This window comes from Podarcis muralis, chromosome 3 (assembly GCF_964188315.1).
Source record: "Podarcis muralis chromosome 3, rPodMur119.hap1.1, whole genome shotgun sequence".
Taxonomy (NCBI): domain Eukaryota; kingdom Metazoa; phylum Chordata; class Lepidosauria; order Squamata; family Lacertidae; genus Podarcis; species Podarcis muralis.
Genome location: NC_135657.1, coordinates 105,150,757 through 105,171,382, shown reverse-complemented (window position 1 = coordinate 105,171,382; position 20,626 = coordinate 105,150,757). Strand labels below are relative to the sequence as shown.

Here is a 20,626-nt window from a genome sequence, read left to right as displayed (position 1 = left end):
ATTACTCTGTAGCATAACCTGTCTATCTTGCAAACCCAGCTTTTGTCAGGAACCATCAGCAGTATCAGTATTAACGTTTTGTTTCTTTGTATGTCAATGACCTGCTATACAGCAGATGGAAGCAACCTTAGAGTAATTTTTAGCAATAACACATTTGGAATTAATTAATCTAGAGCTAGCTACTAATGATGGCGAGGAAAGATAAGAACCAATTTTAAAGTATGTACTGCACTTCCTAATTATTTCCATAATATCCAAAGGATCAAAGGATCCAGATGGAAGGGGCCAAAGGGAGCACTTTGTACTTTATCACAGTACATTATATCCTATGACTTGGGATAGGAAAGGTTTCTGCCGAAGAGAATTGGAGAATTGGATTTGAGATTTGAGATGCGCTGACATAATTGGGGTGCATGATACCTACCAGAACAATGAATCAGAATAATTGCGGCCCCATCATTTTCTTCCAGCGTACATTGACATATACATACAGAGCTCTGGGATCATGATGCAACTATGAACTTGCATCATTTCCTGCTATGTGAGCCTGAACCTAGAGATTTCTCACACACATTGACCCTGGCGCACAACTTGGAAACTTTTACTTCCGCATCCTCAGTTTCCTTGGATACAGTGATACCTCAGGTTAAGTACTTAATTCATTCCGGAGGTCCGTACTTAACCTGAAACTGTTCTTAACCTGAAGCACCACTTTAGCTAATGGGGTCTCCTGCTGCTGCCGCATCGCCAGAGCCCGATTTCTGTTCTCATCCTGAAGCAAAGTTCTTAACCTGAAGCACTATTTCTGGCTTAGTGGAGTGTGTAACCTGAAGCGTATGTAACCTGAAGCGTATGTAACCTGAGGTACCACTGTATTAGCAATTGGGGAACTGTAGTGTATTTAACTTCTAGTTGATATACACCACATGCCAAAACTATAGTTTGAAGACTGTGCATGCTGACCAGAGAATATCTATAGTGCCCAGAGAATCTACAAAATTAAGTCAAGATACATTATTCAAGGATTGTTGGAGACTATGCATAATGACCAGGAAATGTGCACATTTGGAAGGATTATGTGCACATTCGTGTATTTACACACACAAACACATTTAAATTACTCTCTCTGAGTATGCATTCATGTGCCCTTTGGGTTGTGGCTCTGCTAATTCGAAAGGCCTAGGAAAAAATAAAAGGTATAGCTGGATGAATTTGCTTTAAACATCCTGTACATCATGTAACCACATATCATTATTAAATTATATTGCATATTGCTTTTCTCTCCACAGGGTTGTTGTTTTTGTTTTTAATCCCTTACTATGGTCATATCCTAATTCAACATTGTGTCTCTTAATTCTTCATCTCCTGTATTTCCATTCTGTGGTTTGCTGTTCCTCAGGCTCTGGTCCTCTTTGACCAGCAAACCAGGGTTGCAATCCTGTAATTTCTTACTTGAGAGCAAATGCAGTTGAATGCATTGGGACTTACTTCTGAGTGAACATGCATTGACTTGCACTGTAACTGGCTTTTAAACAAAGACAGAGTTGAAGTTGTCAGATAAATCTGTTGTCAAAATGGGTCATCTCACTTTCCAAATAAAGGTTTGCTCTTAAATAAGGAAAGGTTCTCCCAAAGGTTATCTGAACATATATGCATAAAATATTTGCATCAAGTTATGCTGTTATGTTTAAAGATGTGTAGCTGCATGGATAAAAACTATTTCTTCTATTTCTTTCTTTGCTTAGGTTTTCCAAACGAGCCAGCTGCAATCATTGCACTTACCACAATCAAGGAATGGTTAAGCAAGAATTATCATGAGGTATGGCTATAGATATAAATTCAAAATCTTTCATGTTGAGCTTTGCATTTTCTTGGAAACCATGAGATTGAACAGTTGCACTGATTCCTGAATTGTTGGGGAAGTATATAAAATGAATCCTGATGTCACTGTGTGTTACTTAGCCAGACAACAGAATGTCCATATTTTTTAAACTATTACCTGGCCTGTAAACTATTTCTAGCAGTGTGAAAGGGTACAAATTGCCCTCCAAGGTTTTTGCTCACTATTTTTTCATGTATGTAAAAAGCAATGTAAGACTTGGTAGTTATGAATCTCTTGTCAGCTATGATTGGGAATGGTGAAGTCTGACTCAATAACACTTAGAATTCGCCACTATGTGCTGGGATCTATGTTGGTAAGGTTTGCAGTTAGCGTTTCACCTTTTCCCCTTATGAGTCATGGCATTTTGTTGTGGATAGAACAGATCTGCATATCGAACTGCATATAGAAAGCATCCTTTGCCGATATAAGTTTTGGTTTATATACTATGTTGTATGACTGTTTCGCCTGAGCAAGAACTCGTGCATAAGCAGTAAGATGAAAACTGCCATTACCAGCTCGAGATATTTTGGTCCCAGAGGCAAACCACAAAATCGCAGCCCCCTCCCTGCTGGGGAAGAAGGGGTGAATGAAGATCTGCCTCAATAACAAGGGGGGAATAAAGATCTGCTGCCCCTGTGGTTCCTGCGACCCGAGGAGGTTGCCTCCCCTGGTCTCATGGGTGGGCTGGCCCTGAAAACTGCTATAGACCCTACCTACAGTGGCACTGTGCAATTGATTGCATAAGCAGTTGCCAACTAGCGTTTGGGGCTATTTTTCTTTGGTTCATAGTTCATAAAATTAGGGATGTAAGGAGGCCATGATTTCTGTCCTGTCCTGTTTCTGTTCTGCTGCAGTTCAGCTTCTGCTAAAACTTGTTTTTTGCCTAGCTCTTTGCAGTGGCTGAAGCGAATATAATTAATGATGTAATTTATTACATAATCAATTTGGAAGAGCAACATCAAAAGCAAGGCAGAAAATAGCCTAACATTTGTGAACTGGATAAACAACACACCATAGCATATAGTGCTTGTATTTGCATGCATAATTTCTGTTCCTGACCTCCGACAAACATTCAGATTGTGGCCATTTCCAAACTCATTTTTGATTCTGACAAAATTCTCCATCATCCATATTTTGGAGCAAACCATTTTTTAAGCACATGCAAATAGTCTTAGAACAATAGGACAATAATTAAAGAAAACCTGGTACTCCTCTGCTGAAATAAAACTTAAGGGGGACTAATTGCTCCCCTTGGATAGCTAAGAGAAAGTAAGTGAGACTATCTAAATGTAAAAAGTGACTGACAGCAATAGCTACTCAGAAGTCAGTCCTGTTGAATTCAATTGAGTTTACTCCCAGGCAGCTGGGATGAGGATTACAGCCAGTGTTAATTCTTTAATCATCAGGATAACTGTTTTGGCTCATACACGCATACACCCCTCAGGATTTCAAAGCTGGTCAGCTATAATCCTGAACACATTTACTAAGACAGTATGTTCTGTTTATTTCCATGGGAGTTCAAGCACATGTATTTAGGATTGAATGAACAATCCATACAAATTAGCAAGCACCTCTCCAAAGTCTCTTATTCCGATATAGCACAAAAGTTACTGCATGCTAAATGCAGAACTCAGCATGGTGGAAACAATTTATGCACTTCCATTAGGAGGAAGACCACCGCAGCAGCATTGACTAAAGCCGATCTGCACCAGGTTCCCTTGAGAAACCCACATAGTAAATAATGACTCGTATCTAGTTGTTCTTTACGAATTGCTCTGATCTGGTATTGAAATACAAGTCCTTAGTGGAACTAATTTCTGGCCATGTTTTACACTGAAGTCTGCTGACTTGCAGCTAGAGGGTAAATCGAGTTTGAGGTTAGTAAATGGCAATATATTGTAAGTGTAGAAATCCTTTGCATTGAGTTCACAAGAATGGCAATAGTCAGCAGTACCAGGCTAATTCACTGCAGCCTCCTAGGTTATCGCTTTGGTAAACTACATTTTCACATTTTACAAAATACTCTGAGGGTTTAATAGAATCCTTCAGATCACAGAATAGAATTGGGCCTTGTCCTATAGGAAATTACCCTCTAGAAATGCATTCAAGAAAAGCACATTAAGCCCCTCAGATGGATAGAATGCTGTTTTTGGTGCTCATTTGACAAGGTTAGAGATACGACCACTTGTTTGCTCATTATAATATTACAAAGAAACAGCAGCTTTTCTAGCTAATGGTGTCAGTTTCCCATTCCTTGGTAGAAATCTTTGCAGTTCACCGTCCTGAAGTTTTTATCACTTCTGTTTCAAAGTTGTTTTCCGTGCAAAAGACGTTCTGCCAGTGGCCTGGTCTTGACAGTGTTGAGAAGGACTTAATGAAATTATGTAGCAGTTTTGACTAAAGCCACATTTTCCTTGTGCTTGAGGTTTTGTTTAGTTTCTTTGTTAGTATTATTATCTTCTGCTGCTTTTATTTTCTAACCGGATACTTTATTTAATGCTTACTTAGCACCAGTGGTATAGTAGAAGCTGTACAGAACATTGAACTGACACAGTCCCAGCCCTGAGGGCTTACATATTGAGTTATTCGTCTTTTATTGTTCACTGGTGGCACAGCAAATTAGTTGTGACAGGCCTCTGCTCAGAAAAGGACATCATCTCTATGAGGGAGACTTCTAATCAGTTTGCCTCCAGAGCAGATGAGCAGAAATACTGATTATTATTATTATTTTAATGAGAAGGAAGCTTTAGGTGTCCTTAAGTGTTCTTCCTGTATAGCATTATATAACACCGTTTGTTTGTTTGTTTGTTTACTTACTTACTTACTTACTTACTTACTTACTTATTGGCATATTTATTTATTTAAGCATGTGCATCACATCACAGTATAGTGAAATGTTTCATGAAACGTATAAATGTCCTATCATGAATGACTTTTGGAAAAACGAATGCTTTGGCTCCACTGCAGCAGGGGCTGAGCCCCACATACCACATTTTGAATTGATTGAGGCAGCTAAATCCGATGGCTGATCCAAAGTGTTCAAAGACGCAGGATATTTTTTGGGCAGGATGCATCATTTATGAAAATTTTAATGCAGAGTACAAAGCACAGATAGGCTTTTCATGTTCTTTACAGATTTTGGAAATGTAAAAACAAATTTAATCACCTCATAAAAATGGCCAGATTGGTAGTCACTTCCCTATAATGAAGAACACTAATATACATGGGTAGATTAGGGTCATTTTGTGACTGCAAAGTACACAATACTTCTGAGATCTCTCTTATACATGGCGATAAGAGCTGGATAGTTTCACAAAATCAGCCTACTCTTTTTGTATTATTTATTGCAAGTCTCCTGTTTTTAGGGATTGCTTATGAGCAAGCCGGTCCTTTCGGTTGAAATAAACCTTTATTTATTTATTTTCCATGTTACATCTATCAGCAGGGAACCTCATCTTCACTTTCTATATTTCCTCATTTTAGCAAAGTTGGTTAAGCATTCTCAAGGTAAAAAAAAAACCTTGTTAACAAAGCATAAACCTTTGCTTAGGTTGTGTGTTTGGAAAATAAGAAATAATACTGCTAAAGATCATGGGTAAGAGAGTTTGCTAGTTTTAGTGAGTATTAGAAATGAATAAATGGTAAAATTTATATAATATTTGGAGTATTGAAAGGAAGATACAGGCTAAGCTTCTTTTCCAGGCTGGGATAGAAGTCTTTAAGAATGGAAGCTAGCCATTAACCTATCAATGCAACCCAGGGCAAGAGATTCTCTGCTAGTGGGCAGAGAGGGGAGTCTCTGCTGTGCCTTGGTTTCCCAACAGAAACACAAGCCTGGGTAAACACCTGGACCCCCTGATGTCTTGCTACCACTCGCAGAGTCTGGCAGTGGCATGCAATCTTTGTAAGAATATTTTCAGCATGATCTTAATTTCAGGACTTTGCCGATCCTTCCTAATGGCATTGGAGTATTCTATTTTCGTCACTTTTGCATGTAAGGATCCTTAGATTATCAACACTATATTCCCTTTTTAAAACATTCTCTTCGGGTAGCTCAAAATTAGCTGCTTTCTATTTCTATATTCTAATTAAAGTAGTAATCACAGGCTGCTGATTGAAATGAAAATCAGCCATCACCCTACTGTCATCTAGCTTAAGTCAATAATGGGGAAAATAGGCTTTTCAACTTTACACAAAAATATAAGGATTCACTCGCGTTATGGCACTCCTCTTGGGCTTCCTTCATAGAAAATTAGCTCTTCTCCCCAATGGCTAAACTGAAATATCCCAGCAGACAAATCACATTCACGAATGCTAAAGAAGCCACCAGGGGAATGTATCCCCCCCCCCCCTTATGAGATCTCAAGACTGAGCCAACCTTCATTCAGTAATCTTTTTTGTGCCTCTTTAATTATGACATATCTATTAAAAGTAGAAAAGATGCACGATACCCACTCTCTTAGGAGGATGTGTAAGTATTTACATTGGCTCACGTCTGTCAGGACTCAATGAGCCCTGCTTGGAGGATAACTCTATCAACGGCAAACAAACTCTGGAGCCCAAAACAGCTTGGGATTCCTTTGTTCCTCATCTCTCATTTGTGTCACAGTACCAGGAGGAACTGTGGGACACGGGTGGCGCTGTGAGTTAAACCACAGAGCCTAGGGCTTGCTGATCAGAAGGTCGGCGGTTCGAATCCCCGTGACGGGGTGAGCTCCCGTTGCTCAGTCCCAGCTCATGCCAACCTAGCAGTTTGAATGCAAGTAGATAAATAGGTACCAAAGTGCAAGTAGATAAATAGGTACCGCTCCAGTGGGAAGGTAAATGGCGTTAGTCATGCTGGCCACATGACCCGGAAGCTGTACGCCAGCTCCTTCGGCCAATAAAGAGAGATGAGGGCCGCAACCCCAGAGTCGGTCATGACTGGACCTAATGGTCAGGGGTCCCTTTACCTTTACCTTACCAGGAGGAAATGGCTACCCTTTCCAGGACAGTGGTGACAATGGGACTGGAACTTAGTGACTCCCCCAAACTGGAAATTATTTGAGCATGCAACCCATCTGCCACCTCCTGACAGGCTTGGGCAGATGCTGGGACACCTTTAAATCTGCTGCCCCTCTGATATCCTTGGAATTACAGGTGACCTGCCATGTGGTTGATTCAGCTGCGTAACTTGGGAGAAGTGTTCTTGGTTGGCAAGTATTGTTCCTTTGCAGAAGTGGCTTGCTAGTTGGGATAGAGCTTCTGTGCTACCTTCCCAGCAGGTGGGTTGCTGTCGCTTACCAGGAGTAGGAGGGGAGGGGTGGTGGAGAACTTGATGCAATGCAAATGCACTTGCGGAGCCAGTCCATTGCTCCTGCAGCTACATTTGCACCACCACAACAAGAGCCTTGCCCCTCCCTCTATAGAATAGTGACTCCCCTGCTAGGAAGTTAGTGTAGCAGCTCCATGCCACCTGGTAAATCAGTTCTGTTTCCTTGAGCTTAAAATGCTTTTCGTCCTCTGGGAGTTAGTGTTGCTGTTTGGAAGAGGCGCGGGTGGCGCTGTGGTCTAAACCACTGAGTCTAGGGCTTGCCAATCAGAAGGTCAGCAGTTCGAATTCCCACAACGGGGTAATTTCCTGTTGCTTGATCCCAGCTCCTGCACACCTAGCAGTTTGAAAGCATGTCAAAGTACAAGTAGATAAATAGGTACCACTCTGGTGGGAAGGTAAACAGTGTTTCCGTGAGCTGCTCTGGTTTCACCAGAAGCAGCTTAGTCATGCTGGCCACATGACCCGGAAAAACTGTCTGTGGACATACGTCGGCTCCCTTGGCCAGTAAAGCGAGATGAGCGCTGCAACCCCAGAGTCGTTTGCGACTGGACTTAACTGTCAGGGGTCCTTTACTTTTACCTTTAATTCTGAAACCACGCCCAGCATACCACACTCAGATTCCCAGGTGATGCTGTCCTGGCAGGACAATTTTGTAAGCCAAAACTAAGATAATTAATTCACTTGTAATTCAAAATACTTCATAGGGAATTATAAACTCTTTTCTGTATCACTGTTCAGAAAAAAATAATTGTGTGATACTCACCTCCCCCGAGGCTTCTAAAGAGCAAGAAGCCAGTCGGTACATCTCTGTAAAGCTTTGTGTATGATGAATGTACTATTGTAAGTAATGACCTAATTCTACATAATTGCTAATTAGTGCCACTAAAACAAAGCTCTTTGCTGTATGGGTTCTTGGATATTTACATTTCCCATCTCACAGTTGACACCTTCCACGATATGTTTTATTTTGTAGGACTAAGTAGGCAACTGTTCCTTGAATATCAGAGAAAACAAAGCTTCTATTTGAAACCAGACTATAATTGTTGTTATGCTTGCTTCAGGGTGTCAGTGGCTCCACTGTTGTAGCAATGCATACTCAAGATATTTCAGAATAAAGAAAATATTAGTGAAGTCTTAGTGAAGATGGACCACTGGTCTATCTGACTCAGTACTGAGGCAGTTCCTGTGTTCCAGTATTTCCCCTCTGTATCAGCAGACTGGCTGGGTAATGCTGTGCCCATCCCTAACTGCTACAGTAAGGTTACCCATTTTTTTTCAATGAATCCACAGACACTTTTCAACTTCAATGGATTTTGTATGGGGACTGATTTGTAAATCCGGGGACTGTCCCCGGGAAACGGGGACATCTGGTAACCTTATGCTACAGGGGAGTCAGCAGATGTCCTCTACCTGCTTCAACATACACAGCAGGGTACCTGTAACCTGCATTTTATCTGCAGCCACCACGTACCCTGTCTCCCCAGATTTCAAAATAGTTGTGAGGAAGTGGTTGTGCTGCTTGTGCAGAAGTTTAACATACGGCTGGAGCCTACAGACAACCGCCTATAAGTAAGTTTCATCATCAGTTCAGTTTTAACAGCAGCCATTTGATTCCACCCATACTATCCAGAGCTGGTCACCACATCTGGAGGTTTAAGGGGTCGTTATATGTTTGTATTTAGATTTATGCCACAGTTTCTCATTTTAAATTTCACACTTTTGGTGGTAGGGCAGTCATAGCTTGTGATTATGTACTGTTGAATTGGTTTGTGTGCCCAATTCAGGTTACTTGGTCAGCTGCCCTTTTGCCAACTCGCTTTGGCATCTTTGCCACCTTCTTGGACCCGTACTTTCTCCTCTCAAGCTTTCTACCTTACTTTCTGAGCACAATTTCCCCTTCATCTCACTCTTCCAAGCTCTTTCCATTTTAGCAGCAGAGTGACTGAAAACTCCTGCGGATCTGATAGTTAAGACCGATCTTTTTTGTGTCCAGTGACTTAAAAATATATTCAGAGTTACAGGTTGCTTGATTTTGTTGCTGTGGAGTGGGGAGGGGTTACATTTGGTTGCAATGTGTGAATGTGTCCACGAAAGTTTCTTTGGTTTGCAAATGTGCCCACATGTCTAAAAAGGTTGGCAACCCCAGCTCTGAGTTCTCATTGGCTGACTCAGCAAGATAGTTGTCATTAGAAGTTCAATAATTCAGTGGTTTTTTGCCTTCTAGCTGAAGAAAAAGTAGTGGAATAATGTTTTTCAGATGCTCACTACACTAGCATTCATCTGCTTACAGGTAGAGGAAGACTGAAATTCTTTGTTGTGAATTAATACTAATGATAATAAGCAATTACTTTCAAGATTTCATATGGCTGTGTTCTAAACGGCAAGTTAATATGAGCAGCTAGAATGTATGAGCAGCTTAAGTACTGCATAAAGACTGACACACTAGTAACAAGGCGTTTTTAGCTGATGACTATATATATATATATATAGAGGGACACGGGTGGCGCTGTGGGTTAAACCACTGAGCCTAGGACTTGCCGATCAGAAAGTCGGTGGTTCGAATTCCCGCGACAGGGTGAGCTCCCGTTGCTCGGTCCCAGCTCCTGCCAACCTAGCAGTTCGAAAGCACGTCAAAGTGCAAGTAGATAAAGAGGTACCGCTCTGGCGGGAAGGTAAACGGCGTTTCCGTGCACTGCTCTGGTTTGCCAGAAGCGGCTTAGTCATGCTGGCCACATGACCTGGAAGCTGTATGCTGGCTCCCTCAGCCAATAAAGCGAGATGAGCGCCGCAACTCCAGAGTCGGTCATGACTGGACCTAATGGTCAGGGGTCCCCTTACCTTTACCTTTATATATATATATATATAGAGAGAGAGAGAGAGAGAGAGAGAGATATTAAGGCAAAGACACATGACTGTGTCCCACTTACTTCGGTTCTGAGTGAAATCATTATAGAGTCTTTTATTCAAAGTGTCTTCTTTCATAAGAAAGGTGGTTTAATTCTTGCCAGAACCCAGCATTTCAAGATACAGAAGGAAATGTATGATTCTGACATTCAGTAGTTAAGGTGATAACAGTCAATTATTTCATAGATTAGATATTAGACGAAGTTTCGGAGAAGGTTAAAGATGTCTGTCCAGCAGATATGAAATGACAGAGGTGGCGTTATGAATGCTATAACTGAAAATTGGTAAGAGTACAAGGGATGGTTGTCTTGGGGCCAGAAGAGAGGCACCTGAGGCAAAACTAAAAATGGAATGCTATGGTTAATAGAATTTGAAAATGAAGTACTGGAGATTTATAATGGCAATGTGTTTATTGTTGTCAACCAGCTGATTTGGTAAAACCAGCAGGTAGCTATGGAAGGTGTTCAGGCTAGATGGCATATGGATGACAGACAAACTTTGGCTTCAGATTCATTTCCAGGACACCCAATTTTGGCTGATTTGGACTACACAGTGCTATATGGTTGAGAACCTCAGTACCTGAAGGAATGTGTTCTTCCTTTTTGTGCTTACATGCACCTTAAGACAGGGATGTGGAACCTGAGGCCCTCCAGATATTACTGCACTAAACTCCCATCATCCCTGACTTTTGTGTTTTTATATTGTATTTTTATGTTGTGAACTGCCCTGAGATCTAGGATGAAAGGTGGTAAAAGGAAGGAAGGAAGGAAGGAAGGAAGAAAGGAAGGAAGGAAGGAAGGAAGGAAGGAAGGAAGGAAGGAAGGAAGGAAGGAAGGAAGATGTCATTCTAATTGGGGTGGAAGAGGGTTCTGGCCCAACAACATTTGGAGGGCCACTGGTTCCCCGTTCCTGCTTTAATTTTATCAGAGACCCTTCTCCAAGTCCTGGTTCAATGGATGGCTACAAGAAAGAAGGCCTTTTTAGTGATGGCCCCCGATTGTGGAATGCTCTCCCTAGAGCAATATGGCAAAGGTGTAATGAGACTATTGTGATTTGCAGGTTACAGAGTAGAGGTAAATACTGAAAAAATTGGCTGGAGTAGTCTAGGGATGCCCTCAGAAACCTGGAAAATTTGTTTGTTTTTGCGGGGCCACCCAAAGCTTAGGGGATACTTGTGTGGAGAAATATGTTACCAAGAGGACAAAAGCAGTATAGCACAGTGTCTCTCAAAGCATTTCTCTCTGCAGACCTCCTGAAAATTGCTCAGTAGAGACTATTTAATAAACGTGTTTTTCTTCAGCACCAGCATCATTGTCAAAACCAGCAGAAAAAATTGGATCCTATCTGCAACAGTCATATTTCACTGGTAATTTTTAAGGGGGAAACCTGTGGACTGTATTATAAAAATCACAAGCTCTAGGCCAGGGCTTCATTATCCCTTTCGGTAAACCAAGCCCTGTTTAAAACAGCCTCCATCTTTGTGGTCACGTAACGTAAATCGGACATGTACAGTACTTGACAGGGCCTAGTACAGAAAGTTTGTCATGGTAAGCAACCATTAATCATTTACTGTGGATGATACAAACCACAGTCCCCAGCTTAGTGTTATATACCTGGCCTGGGGTCATGGTTTATTCTGCTCCCACCAAACGATGATCAGTAAGCCAACAAAACAAAACCTCTTGTCTACAGATTGTGGGTTTTGGGGAGGAAAATATACTACAGTTCATGGTTCATATGCTATGTCAGGGATTATGGTTTGTTGCTTTCCAGTATGAACAAGTAATAGCAAAGTGTATGGATTTGGCACAGTCAGGGTAAACAATTAGCCATGGTTTACTGTGGCATTCGAATGAGGCCTGAGAGAAAAATATTGATCTAATCATCAATAAGCATGGTGCCTAACATTTCCAATTTTGATTCAATATTGCAGTCTTCTTCAGTGGCATATAAATGGCAACTAGTGCTGATTATATCAGTTTCTCTCTGTCTTCCAGTGAGATGTTTATTTTATTAACAACATGTTGAACGTTTTGGTTTGGATTTTAAGTGCTTTTTATGTATCAGTAATAAGAAATGTGTGAATAAAATGTTGCACTATATTTGTTCCTTACTTCTCCATGGTGTCTTAATGAATGCAATGACATATGACAGAACAGGTTATGAAATGCCAGCTAGGTATAAATGTATATCAAGTACTGGTTTGTACTGCTTGGTAGCCCCTAAAGTTTCCATCACTAATATGGGTCAGATTTGATAGGCATGCTTAAAGTGGAGGCCACCTCATTTTATTTGATAAGGAAATTTCAGACAAGTGCAAGAATTAGCAAAACTGGGTCACTTTTCCATTTCAGTTCCTCTGGCATGTTGCCGCACAACAGTGCTTTCCATTAATAATGAAGACATTTTAGAGACATAATATTAGCAGTCAGTTGACTTTATTTAATTGGCATGCTATTGTATTCCCATAAATTCTGTCAGGAACTGCTGTGAAAGGCTTTGAAGGTTTGCGAAAGAAAAAGCAGCGAGGCCCTTAAGAAAGAAGTTATTTTAAGCTAAAGGTTTTAAGATTCCAGGTTTCGTGCATCTGGCTGAGAATTAACTAAAATGCTTTGAGTTTTTTATGTGTTTCCCCCCCCACTCTCAAGAATGCCAGTGTAATGAGCCTATTAAGTTGTCTCTGTGGGAACAAAGCATAAGCTCTGGCAGGACTGAGCCAAGGTACTGAACATTTCAAATGATATGAATTTGAATGACTTAATGACACATCCTTTTATTTATGGATTTCATCCAGTGCTCCACTTCACGACTCGGGATAATGACGCTGACAATTAGTTTAAGAGATAAACTCTATGTGTTACTGAGCCATGACTGGTAATTATTGGATTTTTTGTTTTCCCCAAAAACTAGCTCCTAAAAATGAATGCCTCTCTCTGCTCTTATAATTTAAGTTCTAGGTTGAAAGAAGGTGAATGGTGTTTTCAGATAATGGTTGATGAGGGAGATGGGGGCTTGCGGGCCACAAAATTACGGTACTCCTCAAGCAGATGGGACTTTCCACTTTCAAGTAAATGTAGCGACATCAGATATGTGTGTTACTTGTTAGAAGTTTGCATTGACAGGATTCAGGCAACCATGTGAAAAGGGTATGTGCTTTGGTCCAAAAGGATGTGTGGCGACTGGCTTGTCGTTAACTGAACTGTTTGCCATAACTGCTTAGAAAACAGATTGTGGATAGTGAGAGTGTTTTAAGTCCTCCAAGGAGGTGGAGCCTCCATAAGTCGAAAATTTGTTCTCCGTGAATAAATTACACTGGAGCTATCAGAGGCAATGGCAGAGGCCTAGCTAAAGTTCCCATAGCCCTTTTCTACTGGTTTTGCCCCTTTGCAAACTCAAAGAGAGCTTTAATAGGCAACTATAGTAGAGTCTGTCAAGACTGGCCCGTACGGGCAGGGGTACCTTTACCTTTACTTATAGTAGACTTGTTCCCATGTGACACTAACCTCAGGTATGCAGGTTGTGTGAAATAGTAGATCTGGACATTTGGCACTGTGGTCTGTTCATTTAAAGATCTACCCTGATACTTTCCCACTTTTGAGGCAAGCAAAGGTAGGAAAAAAATTATTTTATGCAGGCGAAATGTTGGGCTGGGGAGAAAAAAACAGGAATGAATGTCTTTGCACTTGGTTTTTGTTGTTTACTCTTAATAATGTAAAGCACAGAACCTCAAATCACATTTAGCTGTGCTGTGCACAGTGGTGTAGCATGGCTTGCTAGCACCCAGGGCCGTGCAGAGGGGTGGGTGGAAGGGAGGGAAATGGACAGAGTGTGCTTGCACGTTCAACTGCCTAACGGCGTCCACATTACCTGGGAGATTGCAGGCATGGAGCTAAGAAAAGAAGAGTCATCATGTTGTCTGGAGAGATCATTTCCAGGATCACATGGCAAGCCCAGTGACAGAAGTGTGCAGCTACATTGAAGCAGCTCCAGGTGTTAAAATTTTGCACCCTTAACAATTCTGGGCCCAAGGACCTGCCCCTTTGTGCCCCCCCAACACCATTGGCTATACACAGTTGTGCTTTCCTGTTTTGTTTCACTGGTCCTTTTAGAAGTGGAAAGGAAGGGAAAGGAGCATAATTTTAAGTATGACTGCTAGAATCAACCTTCTTTTTAAAAGCCCTTTTCTTATTTCATAAGAAATAAGAGTTGGCAGGGAACTTGGTTATCTTCTCCAACTCCTCTTGCTCAGTCCTGGAGCAGTCCTACTGCATCCTTGACAGCTGGTCAGCCAACTCCACCTTAAATACCCGCAATGAAGCATGGCCCAGCACTGCCTAAGACAGACTGCTTCAATGTCAAACAGCTCTTACTTTCATTCTTAATTTTCTGTATGTAAGTAACCTTTTGCTAAATCAGGCATAAGAGACATGTAGTCCTCCAGACGTTGCTGTACTACAGTTCTCATCAACCCCAACCATTGGCCATGCCTGCTAGGGCTGATGGAAGATGTAGTTCAGCAGCATCAGGAGGGTCACAGGTTTCCCACCCCTGTGCAAAAATGACCACAAAACAACCATGCACATGGGTGTGCTTAAAGGAGACTCATTGGGCCATGGAATGTTAATGAAGCAATAGAATGGTATTAGAAGGGGCATTATATCACATACTCAAGTATCAAATCATGTAGGAGTTTATAGGTCAGAGCCAATCCTTTGAATTGAGTATTGGAAATTGACTGAAAACCAGTGAATATGAAAAAGGACATGTTATATGTTCATAACACCTGGTCCTCAACCTCTTCATTGCCATATTTTTTTCACCAGCTGACGTTTCTGGTCCAACTTCAAGGCAGTCCCACGTACAACACATATGCTCATCTGCGCATAAAATACGGGAGTCCTCTTGATATTTCCAGTAATACAGTTTTTTCTACTGACTACTGGTGCAGAATATGAAAATGGCTAGATATTGTAAGTAATGTCAATGCAATCAGATAGTGCCTGTCAAGAAAGTAGAACTTTTCCACTCTTGAGGCAAGCTAAGGTAGCAAAATTCTTTTTAATAAAAAGGTATTGAGTTTTATAATATGTACAGAAAGATCAGCAGGATGATATAACACTATTTGCATGAACAATTCATATACTTCTCATATTCTCTTTGCAGTAATCTGTGCTTTCATCCTTTTGATGTTGGGATAGTAACCTGCTCTTTATTATAATTTTACAATATTTTAGCTAAAATTATATAACATAATTACCAGCTACATGCACCAAAACCCACTTCACCACTAAATCAAAGCTGCCTTTAAAAAGGGAGAAACTAATGATCTCAGCCTGGTTGTTTCCACCACTTTTGTCAGAAAAATTGCATCTATTTTCTTCTTGATCCTTTTAGTATTCTAGACCCATGCTTTTCAAACTGTATCCTGGGGTTCCTGGGGTTCAACGGAGCTTTATGAAAGGTTCTGAAAGAAAGAAGGTGAATGATGGTGGCCAAGATTCTTATAAATACTAGTTGCCCACCCCCACCAATCTTCCACTGCCATACACAACCACAGATTGTGCATGTGAGTGTGAGCAGCAGAAATGGCTAAAGCACCAACTTTTCAAGGGAGGGATTCTGTAGCACACGCACAGGGAGATCCTTCAGGAGACAAGACTATGTTAGGTGTTTCTGAAAGAAAGAAGTTTGAGAAACGTTCATCTATGCAACTGGATATCACCAATGGCACAGTGTGCTGTATTTATATTTCAGTATCTGAAATGCAATGATCTACAGATAGCATTGCCTTGCAGTATATTGCCTAATTTACCATATGAGTATTGAGACTGAACATCTGATTTTTGTATATGTGAAAACAGCGATAAAAGGTAAAGGGGACCCCTGACCGTTAGGTCCAGTCGTGGACGACTTTGGGGTTGCGGTACTCAGCTCGCTCTATAGGCTGAGGGAGCTGGCATTTGTCCGCAGACAGCTTCCGGGTCATGTGGCCAGCATGACTACGCCACTTCTGGCGAACCAGAAAAGCACACGGAAACGCCGTTTACCTTCCCGCCGGAGCGGTACCTATTTATCTACTTGCACTTTGATGTGCTTTCAAACTGCTAGGTGGGCAGGAGCTGGGACCGAACAATGGGAGCTCACCTGTCACTGGGATTCAAACCGCTGACCTTCTGATTGGCAAGCCCTAGGCTCAGTGGTTTAGACCACAGCGCCACCCACATCCGAAAACAGCCATAGATGCTATTAAATATATGGTAGTAGAGTTAAGTTTCATTTAATGTAGGCTTGGGCTGTGCTTGTGCATGGGTGCATGAGCTTAATGTTCATTAAAAAAGAACTTTGTGATTAACATGCATACCCTTGAGGAAGAAGAAAAGTGTTGAACACAATTAGCTGTTGGGACTTACTTCTGAGTGGACATTGTTAAGGTTGCAGTCTGTCTCTCTCTCTGTCTTTCTCTCTTTCTCTCTCTCGGCTAGTTTCCCCCAAGAGAGTTTTATAATCTGGGAAATCTGAGGCTCACCTAGACTTACTAGATTGTTGATCCACTTGCTTTCCTGTATGATGTCAGCACAATATCACTGCTTTTTTGTTTCCTTTTCCTTTCAATTATTGGAAACATCTTTCTGTATTTGGGACACTTTAAGTGAAGCTCCAATGTGCATTTTTCAATTGCAGAAACTAAAATCATATATATTCATAACAAACCTAGCACTTGCAAATAAAAACCCCTCAATTCCTCTCCAGTAAATTTCACTTAACTTAAAAAAGGTGAGGAAACGAACAATAAGGCACAGATTATAGGAGGAAAAGCAAAACTGGTGAAAACTGTTAGGATATTTCCATTCCACCTTAAGAGAGAGCAGGCTTGTGAGTCACAGAGTCTGCGTATTTCCTGTTACAGGATGTTTATGTTTGCTATTGCTTTCGTTTTCTCTGTCTGTGTTTGAACGCTGAAGCAGACGGACATGTCTTTCCTTTGTTCTGACCAACGTTGAATAAACTGTAAATATGCTCTCCTGCTGTGCATCTTTTGCTGTGTGGATTCTGCTGAAAGAGTGTGCACTAGCCTAGGAATGTGGATTCTAAGGCTTCGTGTCGCTAAATGATACTGCGTGACTGCGTGACTACAGAGGCAGATGGATCGTCCGGCAGCCGGCTTGGGGGCTCAGATGGACGTTATCTCCCTGGCAGTATCCCAACAACAAAACAGCCATAAACAACTAGTTCTCTGTCATCCTTTGAGTCTGAACATTTTAAAAGCTGATTCAAAGGTTAAAGCTGCCACGTGGATGTCACTGCTACACTGCTGCCATCGTGCTCTGACCCCCATACCTGTCCAGGCCTCCTCCCCCCCCCCCCCCCAATTTCAAAAGAGGGCTACCACATAGCTTCTATATTCTATATAAACACAAGCTGAAACTTCTCTTGTCTTTGCGGAACTAGTTGCTCAGGCTGGCCTAAGACATTTTGTTGCCTGAAGCAAATGGTGTCCTCCTCACCATACCCCAAGTCAAGGTTCATAGTACCCAAGTTATTTCACATGTAGGCAAGGCCTGGCTGAGAAGATTATCCAACTGGGGGGGGGAGGAGCATTTTGGTTTTTGTCCAACAGTACAGTATGTGATATCCTCAATCAATAGGGCCTGCTGCTCTATGGCATAAAGTCAAGCTCATTGTTTTATCTTTCATGATATGTTAGTCTAATGTCCTGCTTAATAAATCAATTCATACTAATAAGACTTGAGGAGTGATTTTCTTGCAGCAGGGATCATTGCAGAAACCATTCTTATTAGCCACTTGTCACTTTGTGGATGTGGTGAGTTTAAGAACATATCAGCTGGTTTACTAGCAAGTCACGCTTCAACTAAAAGCAGAAAAGCATTGTGGCGCCGTGAACAGCATGCTTTAAAAAAGGTCATCTAGTTGCCTGTCTTGCTTTGTTCTGTTTCCTGTCTACTTGCCTTAAATCAAATAAGCCTCAGTTAGAGACAGCATATTTATTTAACCTTCAGAAGTGCCTACACTGCGCCTCAGACATAGGTGTAGGAATGTGTACTGTACAAACTTTATGTAATCTAGTCTTTTGCTTGCCTGTAACTGTAGCTGGGGTAAGGAAACCACAGAGTATTATATCATGTATCTGTGAATGCAGTGCTTGGAAATGTCCTACAAGATGTGTTGGTCTTGAACTTAGATGGCTTTTTAAATGGATTGGACAAATCCATGGAACACTGATGTATCAACAGTGATCAGTTATGTGCATTCCATGTTTCAAAACAGTATCCTTATGTACAAATAGCAAACTTTTTCTCCAGTTCTGCATTAGTCTGTTGCTGGTCTCACTCCTAGCCTAGCCCAATTCCTTACTGTGGAATCTGCTCAACTCCTTATCAGAATTGTTCTCCTAAAGTCAGGGCAGGGCAAACAGGGAAATGCAAATACTGGAGGATGTGCAAGGAGAGCTGTGGTATTGTGACTTTTCTCAGAGAAAGGGGGCGTATGGTAGAAGGAAAATGTAAAATATGTGCATGAAGTGAGAAGTGGACTGGGTTCTCATCTTACTGGGAGCTGGAAGTAGGACTCTGACTGGGGAGCTAGCCTGGAAGCTTTTGGGCAGAAGGAAAACCTCTGGCAAGTCAAACAACTTGCCCTCATTTGGGGAGGTGAGACAGAGAAAGGGTGAAGTGGATCCATGCCTTAAATGAAATCTCCAGAAACTGGTGGAGCCCATGCCACAACATTTCATGGGGGAATATTCCAGTGATTCAATTAGGAGTCAAAACTTTGGGACTGGGCTTCTCTTTACTTTCCCAGATTGGATGAACCCGATTCACCCATAGCAGTTGTCCAGAGTCCAAATTACCAGAAGGCCAAAGAGATGCAGACAGATAATTTAGTGAAGGAATGCTGTCACTCATCATTATAAGTAATGTAACCTCACTTTGTATGTGGTTCATCAAATTTAGCAATGTTGAACATTTTTGTTAGCAATGAGGTCAAAAGTCCTTCAAAATATATTTTAACTATTTTTTAAAAATGAATCACCACTGCTGTAGAACAGTTTGGTTGAAAGGATATATTGCCACATCTTTCACCTGAGCATCTTCAGTGTCAGTTGCCTCTTGTTCTTAACATTTTAGATACAGTGCTTCCATCTCAAAAGGCAAGCTGTCTGCTGGCCTTTCACACAAAGAGGAAAGAAAAGTTCTATTTTGTCCAATTTGGGCCCAAGGAGAAAATAGCTGATACTTGACCAACTTGTTATACTCCTTGGCATAAGTCCACAGTAGGAGAATAATTTCAAAAGTGAGGAAGCCCAGAACTGAATTCTGCCAGTCTGGAAATCCCGAGCTATTACAAACCAAGCCAAGCCCTCCAAATTACCATTTCTTTCATATTTTAAATCGGAGCATATGGAAGTGGGCCATTTTCTTTATGTCCCATGCTAAAAGCAGCAGCACCAGTGAGCAATTCATTGTCAAGCAGCAGCTGTAGCAGCAGTTTCAAACTTAACACTCGGGAGGTCAGGAGGTCATTAATATTATTTCTGAAGTCTCTCTGGCAATAAAGTGGGTGCAGGGTTCTGTTTTGTTTTGTTTTGCCTGTGCTCTTCATGTAATAGCCCTTTCCACTTGTCAGCATTTCTGTTTCCAAAAGGATTATGCCTTTGATGAACAAAGCCAGCAAATGCGCGCTGCTGGATTTGCATAAGGCGAAACAGCCGCTGACTGGCAGTTGTTGATAAAGATGTATCACCCTCTGGTTTTGTTTTTCTCCATCCATATGGAGGTGAACTGGGAATGAGGAGGCCTTTTTATCTCTTCCACATGGATTGTCTTCTCTGAACAATGAAATCACAGCAGGACTGGGCATTCATTCCCCCTACCCGGGCACCCTTTGAAAGCATTTAAAGGCACTTGATTTATCCCCGGTGCTTCTGAGCTTTGCCTCCTATAAGAACATTTAAGGAACCAGAAAGGAGCTGAGTACTAAAGCAGTATTGCTTGCTCGATATCAAGGTTAAAAACCCCAAGGGATAGCTTTCAGTCATTTATCACAGATATTAATTGTGCTGCTATCTTTTTCTTGCAGAATTGCATGATTATGAAGAATGCAATGATCATTTGGGCTTGTTGAAAATGGCTCTTTATTTAACACCTGCCTTATCAACTCATTCAAACTGTGGAGTACCCTCCCCCCTTCCCTCTTTATATCAGCCTTTTCACTGACATCTATGCCAGCATTAATATCTTAAGTCTTTTCAGGAAAAGGTGTTATTGGCATAATGTGTTTCTTTGGAATGTTGCCCTGACCATGCTACATGGGCATAGTAGCATTGCTGCTGGGACAGTTATCTGTGATAGCAACAATCGGGAGGAAGGCGAGAGGGAGCCCTGTGGAGAACTTTCTCCAAGAAGACAGCCATCACTGTCATTTTCAGGAAGCTCTGTGTGTGCAGTCTTGGCAGATTTGGACAAGAATCAGAAGGGCAGCACCTGCCAGCTTTGACATGTAGCGAA

At 41.5% G+C, this 20,626-nt stretch overlaps 1 protein-coding gene across 5 annotated transcripts in view; it reads left to right on the top strand.

Moving 5' to 3' along the window:
• The window catches only part of MACROD2 (mono-ADP ribosylhydrolase 2), a 997,146-nt gene that overhangs the window by 640,104 nt on the left and 336,416 nt on the right, over window positions 1-20,626 (top strand). For all 5 annotated transcript variants that reach the window (XM_077926445.1, XM_077926442.1, XM_077926444.1 and 2 more), the window contains one exon: window positions 1,746-1,819. In XM_077926445.1, the coding sequence (XP_077782571.1) occupies window positions 1,746-1,819 (74 nt within the window). The remainder of the gene's footprint in view (window positions 1-1,745; window positions 1,820-20,626) is intronic.